The following is a 14436-nucleotide window of genomic DNA, read 5'->3' on the forward strand; positions in this document are numbered from 1 at the left end:
TTCATGCTGAAAGTCCATTATGGCAGCAGGTTAGGGGATGCCAGAGGATCAGTCTTTACATGGTTATGAAGAGTTGTCCTTGGTTAGGGTAAGGGGCGAGGAATGCATTATATCAATGAATGTTCTCACAAAGATAGCCACACAAATGTGTGGATCCAGGAGTGTTTTCCAGACTGGTCTGGGAGAGAAAGGTCAGAAAGATTCAAACAATAGGTGTAGTGTCACATACTGAAATGTCACAGAGCCTGTGAAGGCTTGTGTGTAGTACTGAGCCATAGTTCCAGTGTTTATAAGAGAACATCAACAGCAGAGGAGGTGGTGTATTTAAAATTGATGATTTCTCAGGACTTCTGAAGCTTGACTGGAACTGATGGATCATTAAACTGGTTAGCCCAGGCAGGCCTCCTACTCACACAGAAGACAAGGCACTAGGGTATGACATAGAGACATGTGCCGTGCTGATCTTCACAGCCTCATCAATGTTGGTTCTTTATTAGTGTAGGGGTGTTATTATCCACTTTGGTACATCTTGGTACTTTGGTCTAACTTATTTTTACAATTAGGCCTTTATACATTTTTGATACAGCAAGAGAGATGAGGATTATATTTTTGTCCTTCATTTTGAAAAATATCAAAATAAAACTGGCATGTGGTTAGATCACAAAATATATGTGCATACTTGTAATTCACTTATTTAAAAAAGGTGTTTGAAAACAAATCGTCAACTATAACAAGGCTTAGAGCTTTGAGTTATTACTTCTGAACTCTTTCTCATATTGTAGAGGGAGTGGATTGCTGTGTCACAATGTGGATTTCCAGTCAATTGTAGCGTTATTTCCATTTTCTCTGTTTGTATGCTCTCAACTCAGACGGGCTCCATTTGTCAGTCTGAAATGTATTTTCTTCCTTTATGCCTCACTGCCATTCAGCTTCTCAGTCTTTTTGAGCACTTAAACTAGTCTCTAAGCATACGAAGACACACACAGTCTTAATGGCTTTTGAGGCTGGAAGGGTGAATGTTAGAATTTTTTAAACTTTAAGTTTAAAAGGAAAGTATTCCTTTTTATTCAGAGTATTATTTGCTTTATTAAATGGATTTAACAAAATGTATACCATAAATTTACAAAGTACATGTATAACAATTAATGCTAAACTAGTTTTTTCTTCCCTTTGATAAACTCCCGCGGACTTGGCATTTTTTCCTCATGACAGCACTCTCAGGATTATCTCCCTTTGTCAAATTTCCTGTAAAGAGAGACAGTTGCATCTGACTTCCTGTAAGATTGTAACATTTCCTGTGTTTTTGGAGGGGGCTGTTTGTCAGTCTTCTTGTAAGTCCCACTCAGTTTTAAGAAAAACGATGCTAAACACTGGACAGGCCACAGTAGGATATAAATTATCCACTGACTTGTGCCACAGTAACAAATTTTATCACAGACTTCAAATGTTGGTTTAGGCGACGAAAAGTAAACAGAAGGTATTACTCTAAAGGTATTACCCTACCGTGCTTTTCCCTGTGGCCAAAACAAATACATAATAGTGACATCAGGGCCATACCAGTGACACTTGCTGTATCAGTTATATATTAATTTAAATTCAAATTTACCTATATATGCTATAACAAAGGCCAGCTAAAGCAGAGACTAATACAACTAGCACGATATCCACAGGTAAATGCCCCACCAAAGCTGTTAATACCTTTCAGGTGGAACCTTATTGTAATTATTTACTTCACAAGGTATGCTGAACCAAATTAAAATATTCTCAAAACCAGATGTCCATATAATAAGTGAGTAAGTTGTAGCTACAACATGGTCATTGAAATGCTTAAAAAGATTTTAACACAAGATTGTTGTTAAGTTCACAAGTAAACTTCCAGTGGGTGGCAGACGCAAGGACATTGATCAAACTCAGGACCATTAAGAACAATGAATGAATGAATGAATGAACTTTATTGTCACTATAACAAGTACAGCGAAATTACAGCACTCAACCCGTCCGTACATATACAGACAATACATATAATAAGACTGACATACAGGATGAGTGTTAGGTAATAGAGGGGGGAGGAAAGGGGAGAAAAACAAGAGGAGCAATGTCCACCACCCTATAGTTAGGCAGAGAAGCTCGTTCAGTGACAGGATGCTGTCTCTGTCCTGCTCCACTGACAGGTTGAGGAAGTCGTTTGTCCCTCAGGCATGACTCTACAACAACACACTTTTTCCAGTTTTTTACTGAAAATGATTCAGTTTAGTGTCTCATTGCTCTCTGAAATGAAAGCATAGAACAAATAAGCAATTTTAGTTGAAAAAGAAATCATGTAATCAATTTATAGACCAAATGTATTCTAAACTTTTGACTCATCAAAGTAGCTACATTTGGCAGATATAACAGCTGAACACACTCGTGGCATTCTTTTTACAACAGAAATCAAATATTCTTCAGAAAGTTCTTCCCAAGTCTGTTGCAGAAGTTCCCATAAATGTGTGGCACTTGTAAGTTGCTTGGCTTTCACTCTTCTGTCCAGTTCATCCCAAACCAGCTCGATGGGGTTTAAGTCTGGAGACTGTGATGGGAACCGTTTTCAAGCTTACCATCCTGTTCTTTTTCCTGAGGTAGTTCTGGCATAGCTTGGACTTGTGTTTAGGTCAGTTAGGATTAGTAAAATTATTTCTATTTTCTAAATGCCAATTTCTTAGAGAAGTTTTTACTATGTCTTTAAACAATGAAGGAAAGCCCTGATGATGAAGTCATGGCTTTGGAAGCTTCTGATAGGTTAACAGACAACATTTGAGTTAATTGGAGGCACACCTGTGGATGTATTTTAAGGCTACACCTCAAACACACTGCTTCCTTGTTTGACATCATGGGAAAATCAAAAGAAATCAGTCAAGATGTCAGGAAGAGAGTTGTGGTGCACCACAAGACTGGTTCATCCTTGGGTATAATTTCCAGATGCTTGAAGGTGCCACGTTCATCTGTTCAAACAATTATACGGAAGTATAGACACCATGGGAATGTCCAGCCATCATACCGCTCAGAAAGGAGACGGGTTCTATGTCCCACAGTGTTTTGGTCCAAAACGTGCGAATCAACCCCAAAACAAAAGCTAAAGCCCTTGTCAAGATGATGGCTGAAGCTGGTAAGAGAGTGTCATTCTCCACAGTGAAACGAGTCCTGCACCGACATGGACTGAAAGACCACTCAGCAAGGAAGAAGCCATTACTCCAAAAGCAACATAAAAAAAGCCAGATTACAGTTTGCAAATAGACACAGGGACAAAGACCTTAATTTTTGGAGGCATGTCCTGTGGTCTGATGAAACTAAAGTGGAACTGTTTGACCATAATGACCATCGTTACATTTGGAGGAAAAAAGAAAAAGGAAAAAGGAAAAAGAAGCTTGTAAGCCTGAGAACACCATCCCAACTGTGAAGTATGGGGGTGGTAGCATCATGTTGTGGGGCTGTTTTGCCGCAGGAGGAACTGGTGCACTTCATAAAATAGACGGCATCATGAGGAAAGAACATTATGTGGAAACATTGTGGCCATCACAAAGCCCCAATCTCAATCCCATAAAAAAATTTGTGGGCAGATCTGAAAAGGCATGTGTGAGCGAGGTGGCCTACAACCCTGACTCAGTTACACAAGTTCTGTCAGGAAGAATGGACCAGAATTCAAGCAGACTATTGCGTGAAGCTTGTGGAAGGATACCCAAAGCGTTTGACCTAAGTCATACAGTTTCTCTAAGAAACTCTCTCTCTCATTATTGTGGCATTTAGCAAATAAAAATAATTTTGGTAATCCTAACTGACCTAAAACAGGAGAGGTTTAGTCTGATTTAACTTCAGACAGTGAGGAAAAAAATGTTTGTGTCTTTTAACACAGTGTATGTAAACATCTGGTTTCAACTGTATATCGGGATCGCATTAACCGAATATTTTCGATCATTGACTGTTTTTTTTAAAATGGTGACGGAAATATCTGAAGGCAATTCACACCTCTGACCACTTGGTGGCGAGTGAAGTTATTAATTGGCTCTTGTCTCTCTTGATTAGTAGTGGATCTTTCTAGGGATTCCGATCATTCTGAGTCACTCACTCATATGAGCAGGGTTGTGCGAGTCACTTTAATTTTCTGAAAATTTGTGCATTTGTGTTTTCTCTGAGACCACTCCACAGAGAAACAAAACTTATCCCTGCTCTCGGTTAAGCAGGGATCCATGAGTAGCAGTTATGAGTCGGTTAAGTTTCGTTTCTCTGCGTATTGCACGTAAGTGAGTGAGTGGTTGAGTACCTTAGTTTGCTAGTGGTCAAGTTGGGTAGTACGTTTTTTTTCTCTGCCAAGTGAGATGTGAGACGTTCGAATGGTGCAGTTTATTGATTATATATCAATCAAACGTGGTAGGACTCAACTGAGCCGGTTAAATAGACTCTAGAGTCATGATTCTTGAGTCGTCTTTGATGGCCAGTAATATGAGCCGGATGCCGAATCTTTTTTTTTTCCACCGCTACTGAATATTTATTAAAAATGAATGAAGATTAAATGCTATTGAATATGCCATTATTATATTTAAAAAAAATATATAATAATAATAATAATTTAAGTGACGGGTTTTATGGCCCTGTCAGTCAAAATGACAGTCTAGCGCAACCTCTGAGCTAGATAGATAGATAGATAGATAGATAGATACTGTATATAAAAAAACATCTCTCACTCTCTTGGGGTGGTATCTGTGTCATTCTCAAGCTCTGGTCCTCTACCAGAGGAGAGCTTTAGATGTTGTTCCTGGGATCTGTTGGAGCCACTCTCCCAGTTTACAACATGTACGCACTACCAGTCATGAGACACCATAAGCTGGCCAAAGGAGGAGATAGAAGCCAAGATATCAAGACAAGAAAGCTCCTCACCGTGCACTGAGGAGCACCCTGAGGCTGTACACTAAGCGGAAAGAGGGAGGCCGAGGACTAGTGAGCATCAAAGCCATGATCCAGGATGAAACATCAAAAATCCAAGAGTACATCAGAAAAAGGGCAACAGAAACTCAATGAGAGTGCAGAGGAAGAGAAGCAGTCAACCTGGAGTGACAAGCCCCTACATGGCATGTATCACCGTCAAATTGAAGAAGTGACTGATATTGAGAAGACCTACCAGTGTCTGGAAAAGGCTGGACTTACAGACAGCACAGAGGCACTAATCATGGCAGCACAAGAACAGGCCCTAGGTACAAGAGCCGTAGAGGCCAGGATCTACCAGACTAGATTAGACCCAAGGTGCAGACTGTGCAAAGATGCCCCTGAGACAGTCCAGCACATAGTGGCAGAGTGTAAGATGCTAGCTGGGTCATCGTACATGTGTATTGTACATATTCATCTTTGCAAAGGATGCATAAATTAAGCCATGTACAAGGTTATCCTGGACGAAAACTTCCTACTAAGCATGGACTATGCTCCATGCCACACAGCTAGGTTAGTCAAGGTGTGGGTGGATGAAGTACCACCAGCTCAAGACCCTGTCATGGTCAGCCCAATCTCCAGACTGGAACCCCATTAAAAACCTTTGTAATGTGATCAAAAGGAAGACAGGATGTCACAAGCCATCAAACAAAGCTGAGCTATTTAAATTTTTGCACCAGGAGTGGCATGAAGTCACCCAACAGCAGTGTGAAAGACTGATGGAGGGCATGCCAAGACACATGAAAGCTATGATTAAAAATCAGGGTTATTCCATATATAAACTAGTTTTCTTTGCATTATTTGAGCTCTGTAATCACGCCATCTTTTTTGGTATTTTGACCATATGTTATTTATTCATTCATTCATCTTCTGTAACCGGTTTTCCCGTGAAGGGTCGCAGGAGGGCTCGAGCCTGTCCCAGCTGTCATTGGGCGAGAGACGGGGTACACCCTGAACAGGTCGACAATGGATCGCTAACACAGAGAAACAGACAACCATTCACACTCACATACATTACACACTTACGGCCAATTTAGAATCACCAATTAACCTAACGAGCATGTCTTTAGACAGTGGGAAGAAGCCAGAGTACCCAGAGAGAACCCACGCAGACAGAGGGAGAACAAACTTCACACAGAAATGCTCGAGTCAGCCCGGATTCAAACTCGGAACCTTCTTGCTGTGGGGCATCAGTGCTAACCACCTTACCACTATGCCGCCCTGCCCATTTGTCATTTTCTGCAAATAAAGATTTTGCAAAAAAATATTATCATTCACAGGATTAGCTTTACATGTCCAGTAGTAACATGAAAGTTTGAGTCACAGGTCATTTGCTAATGGTCTGATCAGTCTGTCATTCTGTGGTGTCCTCATTAAGATGTATTTTCTCTTTCTTTATATAGGGAGTCCATCCCGAACTCTGTCGACCATGTCTCTGTCTGTCCACCCAGTCAGACGCCTCACATCCAGACCCATCACTAGGAGTCAAAGCTTCACTGGAGTTACAATCTACGACAAGTCTTTCAGGTAAACACACACAAATATTGTGGGGCAGCTGAGGCACAGTAGGCAGAGCGGGTTGTCTATTAACCAGAGGGTTTGTGAATTCGGCATACCATATGCCGAAGTATCCTTGAGCAAGACACTGAACCCCCAGTTCATGTGTATGTAGGGTTTACACACTTTTTAATGTCTCGTTAGGGCATCACCTCCATTTATCGTAGCAAGAACACAATTTAAATAAATTTATCAGTCTTGATTAAATAATTTTTATATCTGAAGAAGTGAATCCTTTTCCACAATTCGTACCATTCATTCTCTGCCGTAAAACAACTCCTCCTCCCAACTTTATTGACAAACTTGTCAGAGTCTCATGGTTGCCTTGGCAACCGCTCAGCATATCGGTACAGCAGCGCGGCGCTCTGAATTTCATACGGTTGACCAATAAAAGCTCAAGACACAAGTATTAGAGCACTAAATACTAAAATATGTTAACAGAGATTCTGACACAAAGACGTAGTAGCTCTGTACCAGTTAGCAGCGTTACTATGTCTTTGTAACCAGTTAGCAGACCAGTTAGCAGACAACGGGCTAAATCTGTTAGCCTACTGTTCCACGGTAGCACACACGGCTAACAGAAAACTTACTATAACACCACTGCAGCTAAACACGAGTCTGTTAATATACATGCTAACATACAGACACACTGAAAGTGACCGTTAGCCAAATAACAGCAGCATGTTTAACATGGCATTAGCATGGTAACTTAGGACACCACGAAAAAACAAAAAACAAAAACCCTGTCCAGGAATCTGTAGAGAACAAATGCCAAGCTTTACGCGGGCCGGTCAGAGTCAGCCAAAGGGCCGTATACGGCAACATAATCACAACAATTAGCCCATTTCAATAAAAATGTTATTTAAAAATAGACAGCACTGGCTCTCAATCCACCAAAGCTGTCTTGCACCGTTAGCGCAGCGTGATTTAAAAGTGACAGCTGCAGCAGCCTGAGGAAATGGGTGGGACTTACCCACATGGACAAAATGTGATTGGCTATCAGCACAGGCAGTGATACGTGAACACAGGTATAGCCTATCACAACAATAGCCGCCCGACCCAGCCCCCCAGCGGACCACAACGCTGATGGCCGTTGTAATAGACTTTTTTCCTCCTTTATTTTTCTTTTTCCCATGGCCCGGCCCACCGGGGAAATCCCTGGTGTCCCTGTACGCCAGTCCGCCCTTGTTAATGAGCCTAGAGGCATACGCACAGGAAGCACAACTACCTGTGCTTAACCTAAGGTTTCTCGTGCTCAGGAGATACTTTCTCGTGTGCACCAGAAAAGTATCTTGTGAGCACGTGATACTTTCTGGTGCTCACGAGATACTTTCTGGTGAGCACGAGAAAGTATCTCGTGCGCACTAGAAAAGTTTCATTTTTTTTTTTTTCCCCATGTCCCTTTAGGGGCTCCGTAGTTTTCACTCCCCTGGTCACTCTGGGAGAGGGGGAGGAAGAAAGTGTCTGGCATGTTCGCATGTGTGTGTCTCTGAAAAGGAAGAATTAATGAATCACAAAGTTAACATAATGAATATAACATTATGACTTCTTGATTTTGTTTATATGAAGTAGGAGAGGCAACTCCTCTCATTCTTTGTAGTTCCTGATATTGGGTTGATGTTCTTTGGATTTAGGACTAATTAGATCAGAAACAAGAGTGTGGAATTCCACAGAAGTGTAAATCTGTCTTTTTGGCTTAGTTGACGTCCTCAGAGAGGCCCCTTACGGGCCCCTTAGCGTGGGTCTGTCCAGCATCTGGACTTGGCACCTTAATGGCTAAGGTGTAAAGGCTCAGTTGACGTCCTCAGAGAGGCCCCTTAAGGGCCCCTTAGCGTGGGTCTGTCCAGCATCTGGCATCAGCATCAGCAACTTGGCACCTTTATGGCTAAGGTGTAAAGGTTGGTCCGTTAGAAGGGTTCTTCCACAGGGCAATCTCTTAAATTTACTTTCCAGAGAGAGGGAGAGATAGAGAGGACGACAGGATCCCCTACACCATAGATTCTCAACTGGGGGTCCGTGGACCCCTGGTGGTCCGTGGTGTAATTGCAAGGGGTCCGTGAAAATATCTTTTAAAAAAGATTATATGACATTTATACAAAAAGTATTTTTTTATTTAAACGTGACTGAGACCTTTATCTACCTAAACTACAGAGGGTAACATGACTTTTTTTTCTCTAATTCCATCTGTTTCACAAGTGTAATTCATTGTATTTTAATAAGAGATCTCGCACCTGTTTGCATTGTTAAAGTTACTGCATGACGCTGTTAATACAAACTTAACAGGGGGCATACACCATTAATTTCTTAATAATGCTTTTATTGAGTGGTAAAACTCATTAGCTTGCAAGGTTCAGGTTAGTGCTTGAAATTATGCGAATGTTAAAAACAAACGAAGAAGATTTAATTTAATTTAATTGTTTATTTAGATAGGGACAGTGCATGCTAATGGACATCAGTACAAGTACACAATGTAAATATGCTAGAATTAGCACCATAGCTAGTTTTCATCTATTGTCCCTAGGCAGATACAACACCCTCATGTTTGAGACGCAAGGCAAAGCACTAGCAACAACAGTCAAGACAAAGTACAAGAGAACAAGTGATCGTCACACATAGTGAAATGTGTGAGGCAGTTTAAAAGTGAGTGCAGCTTTGGTTTTCTAAAAGCCAGAATTTTAAATGAGTTTTAAAATTAATGTATGAGGGACGGTCTCTTATTGTGGGGGGCAGGCTATTCCAATATTTATTTCCCTTTACTGACAAAACAGTTTGTCCAAATGTAGTGCGCCTAAAAGGTATTACACAGTCCCCTTTAGTAGAGGCCCTTGTACTACCACCACTCTCAATTCTCTGAAATAAGTCATTCAGTGGGGGAGGGGCAAGATGATGTATAGCCTTATAAACAAAACAGGCATACTTAAAGTTTTTAAAATTCTCAAAACTCAATAATTTATGTTTTTTCAGTATATAATAGTGATGAGATGATAACGCTTTTTTATCAAAGATTTTAATGGCTCTCTTGAAAAGTACTTCAATAGGCTTAAGCGTTGTCATGTTAATTAGTGACCAATTTGTAAAACAGTACTCAATGTGTGAGAATATCATTGTGTGTAGATAGATTCTGGCAGCACTTAGACTGAGAGATGACCTGATCTGTTTGAAGTTCTTGTCACAGTTCAGTCACAAGACTCTCAGTATTTTTCCATTGACCCTGGATCTGCCCTACTCAGCCTGCCAGCCACGCCCACCTCGTCAGTCTACTCAGCTCACCTGTGCACACAGCTGCCTCTCATCTCATGCAATCAGCCCAGCATATAGGCACCAGCTCCACACTCACTCCTTTGCCAGATTGTTGTTTGCCATGCAAGACTTTCCAGCGTTCTCCTGCCTGACTTCCCGGTACCGACCTCGCCTGTCCCTGATTCTTCTGCTTCGTCTGCCTCCTGGTAACCGTCTCTGCCTTCTGTCTTTGACCAAGATTTCGGCCTCCGCTCTCCGGATCCCTGTTTGCTATTTTCTGACTGATTGCCTGGTTCCATTGTTCCTGCTGTCTGCTCCTCATTGGATTGTCTGCCTGTGTTATCATCTCTCTGGTACCGAACCCCTGCCTGCCTTGACCAAGCCGCTTGCTATTGTGTTTGTTATACTGTTTGCAAGTGCATCAGTAAAACTTTGAACTCTTTCCATTGGTTCTGAGTCCTTTTGTGCTGCAATTGGGTCTGTACACCACCCGTTACAGTACAATCTGGCCAGATATGGACCCAGCAACACCACCGTCACCACAGAATCGGTTCGAGAGAATTGAGAATGTGCTTATGCAACATGAGCAGCGCATGGAGGAGGCTGCTGCTCACGCCAGACGGGCTGCAGAGGCAAACGCCTTCGCCTTCGCAGCACTTTCCGCCTTCGCCAGAACTGCTTTCCACTCGTCCTCCTTCAGCTCCAGTTCCCGCACCGGAATCTCCTGCTCCAGCTCTGCCACAGCCTAGGATGATTTCCGAGCCTCGAGTGGGAACACCTGAGAGATATGATGGGAGTCCTGAACTCTGCAGTCCATTCCTGACTTCCTGCTCCTTACTCTTCAGCCTGCAGCCTAACACGTTCACCACCGAGGAAGCCAGGGTGGCGTATGTCATTAGCAACCTGGCCGGTAGAGCCCTCCTCTGGGGAACAGCAGAGTGGGAGAGGCGGACTCCCGCCTGTACATCATTTCAGGCTTTCTCTGAGGAGCTACGCAAGGTCTTCAGGTTGGGAGCTCTCGGTTCCGAGGCCGGTTGTGATCTGCTCTCCCTGCGCCAAGGAAACCAGTCGGTGGCCGACTTCTCCATCGACTTCCGGACCAAGGCCCGACAGAGCGACTGGGACACTGCTGCTCTGCGTGACGCTTTCCTGCACGGTCTGGCAGGCTACATCAAAGATGCACTGGTTGCCTATCCTTTACCTTCCACACTTGATGGACTTATTGAGCTCACCACCCGGCTGGACCTCCGTATCCAGGCCCGGAGAAGGGAGAGGAAACAGAACATCCCTGGTCGCCTTGACTCAGCCCGCTGGCCAGATCCCTCATCTGCTTCCGGCTCCTCTTCTCCTGTTACAGACAATTGTTTTGAGCCTGAGCCCATGCAGTTGGGTCGCACCAAGCTTTCACCTCAAGAGCGAGAGCGCCGCCGCAAGGGGAATCTTTGCATGTACTGTGGTCAAGCTGGACATTTTGTCTCTCGCTGCCCATTAAAAGACAGGGCTCACCAGTGAGCGAGGAAGTCCTGGTGAGTCACACGGCAGCTAAGTCTTCCTCCTTGAGCTTACGCCCCCTGTTTCAAGTCAAGCTCCTGCTTCCTGGTGGTGCACACACCCTGCCCACTTTCATAGACTCGGGTGCAGATGCCAACATTATGGCTGAGGGCTTGGCCATGCAGCTGGGAATAGAGAGGATTCCGCTTGATTCCCCAATACCTGCTAAAGCTCTTGATGGCCATCTTCTGGGGACTGTCACTCACCAGACCTCTCCTGTCCACATGCTGCTTTCTGGTAACCACCACGAGACCATCCGGTTTCACCTCCTGTCATCTTCCGACATTCCTCTGATCCTGGGCTACCCTTGGCTCCGTCGACACAGCCCCCACATTGACTGGGCCACAGGGGCCATCCTCGGTTGGAGCAACTCCTGTCACCAGGTCTGCCTTAAGGAAGCCTCCGTACCCCAGCAGTCTATGCACCCCAGTTCTTGTCCTGACTTGTCCAGAGTCCCTGCTGAGTACCATGACTTCCAGGAGGTCTTCAGTAAGGCTAAGGCAACTTCATTACCCCCTCATCGCCCGTATGACTGCTCCATAGACCTGATGTCTGGCACTTCACCTCCCAAGGGCCGTCTGTACTCCCTGTCTGGTCCTGAACGGGAGGCCATGGAAACTTACATAAATGACTCTCTGGCTGCCGGTATTATCCGTCCTTCATCGTCTCCTGCTGGGGCAGGATTCTTCTTTGTGGAGAAGAAAGACAAGACTCTGCGTCCCTGCATTGATTACCGGGGACTCAATGAGATCACCATAAAGAACCGGTACCCTCTTCCCCTCATCTCCTCAGCCTTCGAACTACTTCAAGGGGCCATGATCTTCACCAAGCTCGACCTCCGTAATGCCTACCACCTTGTCCGCATCAGAGAGGGGGATGAATGGAAGACTGGTTTCAACACACCCACTGGACATTATGAATATTTGGTGATGCCATTCGGCCTCACCAATGCCCCGGCAGTCTTCCAGGCCTTGGTCAATGACATTCTCAGGGACATAATAAACAAGTACGTTTTCGTCTATTTAGACGACATCCTCATCTTCTCCAAGTCCCTTGAAGAACACATCCACCATGTCCAGACTGTCCTCCAACGCCTGCTGGAGAACTCCCTTTTCGTGAAGGCTGAAAAGTGTGAGTTCCACACACAGAATGTGTCATTCCTGGGTTACATTGTGGCCCAGGGTCGCCTGGAGATGGATCCTGCCAAGGTGGTTGCAGTTAAGTCTTGGCCAGTCCCTGAAACCCGTAAGCAGTTGCAGCGCTTCCTGGGCTTTGCCAATTTTTACAGACGTTTCATCCGCAACTATAGCTCCATTGCTGCCCCTCTCACAGCCCTGACATCCTCCAAGATTCCCTTCCGATGGTCTCAGTCTGCAGATGCTGCCTTTCAGACGCATAGGGACCGCTTCAGTTCTGCGGCCATCCTCCAAGTCCCCGACTCCGAGCGGCAGTTCATCGTGGAGGTGGATGCATCAGACATTGGTGTAGGGGCGGTGCTGTCCCAGCGAGCAGCCAGCGATCAGAAGCTCCACCCCTGCGCCTTTTTCTCTCGGCGTCTTTCGCCAGCCGAGAGGAATTATGACATTGGGAATCGGGAGCTCTTAGCTGTCAAACTGGCCCTGGAGGAGTGGCGGCACTGGCTGGAGGGAACCAAGCAGCCTTTCCTGGTATGGACTGATCACAAGAACCTGGAATACATCCGAACTGCTAAGAGACTCAACTCTCGGCAGGCACGTTGGGCCCTCTTCTTCACCAGGTTCAATTTCACCCTCTCCTACAGACCTGGCTCCCGCAATCTCAAACCAGATGCTCTGTCACGTCAGTTCCAGAGGGAGGATGATGATGCCAGTGCTTCAGACACCATCCTCCCATCCCCGTGCGTTGTGGCATCCCTGACGTGGGAGATTGAGGAGAGAGTGAGAGCAGCCACAGAGGGCCAGCCTGGTCCTAGTGCCTGCCCAACAGGTTGTTTGTTTGTGCCTGCGGCTCTGAGGTCGGAGGTACTCCAGTGGGCCCACTCTTCTAAGTTGTCCTGCCATCCTGGGATCCAGAGAACCCAGGATGTCCTTCTGCAACGTTTCTGGTGGCCTACTTTACTGGAGGACACCCGGGAGTACGTCAGTGCCTGCCAGACCTGCAACCAGAACAAACCATCGCGCCGAGCCCCATCCGGCCTCCTGCAGCCTCTCCCGGTGCCACATCGCCCCTGGTCCCACATTTCCCTGGACTTTGTCACGGGCCTGCCACCATCGGATGGGAAGACGACCATTCTTACCATCGTGGACCGCTTCTCCAAGATGGCCCACTTTGTGTCCTTGTCTAAGCTCCCATCAGCTAAAGAGACAGCCCAGCTGCTCCTCAACCATGTCTTTCGCCTTCATGGGATTTCTGTGGACGTGGTCTCAGACAGAGGGCCCCAGTTTTCTTCAGTGTTCTGGCGGGAGTTCTGCAGCCTCCTGGGGGCCACTGCCAGTTTGTCGTCTGGGTACCACCCTCAATCCAATGGCCAGACTGAGAGGATGAACCAAGAAATGGAGACGGCACTCCGATGTATGGTATCCCAGAACCCATCCTCTTGGTCCCAATATCTATTGTGGGTCGAATATGCCCACAACACCCTGACCAGCTCCGCCACGGGACTGTCCCCTTTCCAGTGTGCCTACGGTTACCAACCTCCTCTCTTCCCAGCCCTGGAAGGGGAGGCCTCTTGTCCCTCAGTCCAAGCCTTCATCCGCCGCTGCCGTTGGACCTGGGCCCGTGCTAGGGCCTCCCTCCTGAAAGCAGCAGACCGGTACTCCTCTTCAGCCAACCGTCGTCGCTCTCCAGCTCCTGACTACCAGGTGGGCCAGAAGGTTTGGCTCTCCACCTGCGACCTTCCTCTGCGTGTGGAATCCAACATGCTGGCTCCCAAGTTTGTCGGGCCATTCGCCATCGAGAGGATCATCAGCCCTGTGGCAGTCCGGCTCAAGCTTCCCCGGTCTATGCGGGTGCACCCGACGTTCCATGTGTCAAAGGTCAAGCCGGTCAGCGAGAGCCCGCTGGTGCCTGCTGCTCCACCCCCACCCCCCCCTCGCCTCATAGATGGGGGACTGACCTACGCGGTGCGCCGCATCATCCGTTCTCGGCGACGTGGAA

The 14436-nt window shown here is 45.8% G+C and overlaps 1 protein-coding gene across 2 annotated transcripts in view; it reads left to right on the forward strand.

Annotated features, from left to right (window-relative positions):
• ripor1 (RHO family interacting cell polarization regulator 1) overlaps positions 1 to 14436 on the forward strand; it is a 116512-nt gene that overhangs the window by 40902 nt on the left and 61174 nt on the right. For both annotated transcript variants that reach the window (XM_084555222.1, XM_084555221.1), the window contains exon 2: positions 6357 to 6480. In XM_084555222.1, the coding sequence (XP_084411348.1) occupies positions 6383 to 6480 (98 nt within the window). In that variant the 5' untranslated portion in view covers positions 6357 to 6382. The remainder of the gene's footprint in view (positions 1 to 6356; positions 6481 to 14436) is intronic.

This window comes from Chelon labrosus (genome assembly GCF_963514085.1).
Source record: "Chelon labrosus genome assembly, chromosome: 11".
Classification (NCBI taxonomy): Eukaryota; Metazoa; Chordata; class Actinopteri; order Mugiliformes; family Mugilidae; genus Chelon; species Chelon labrosus.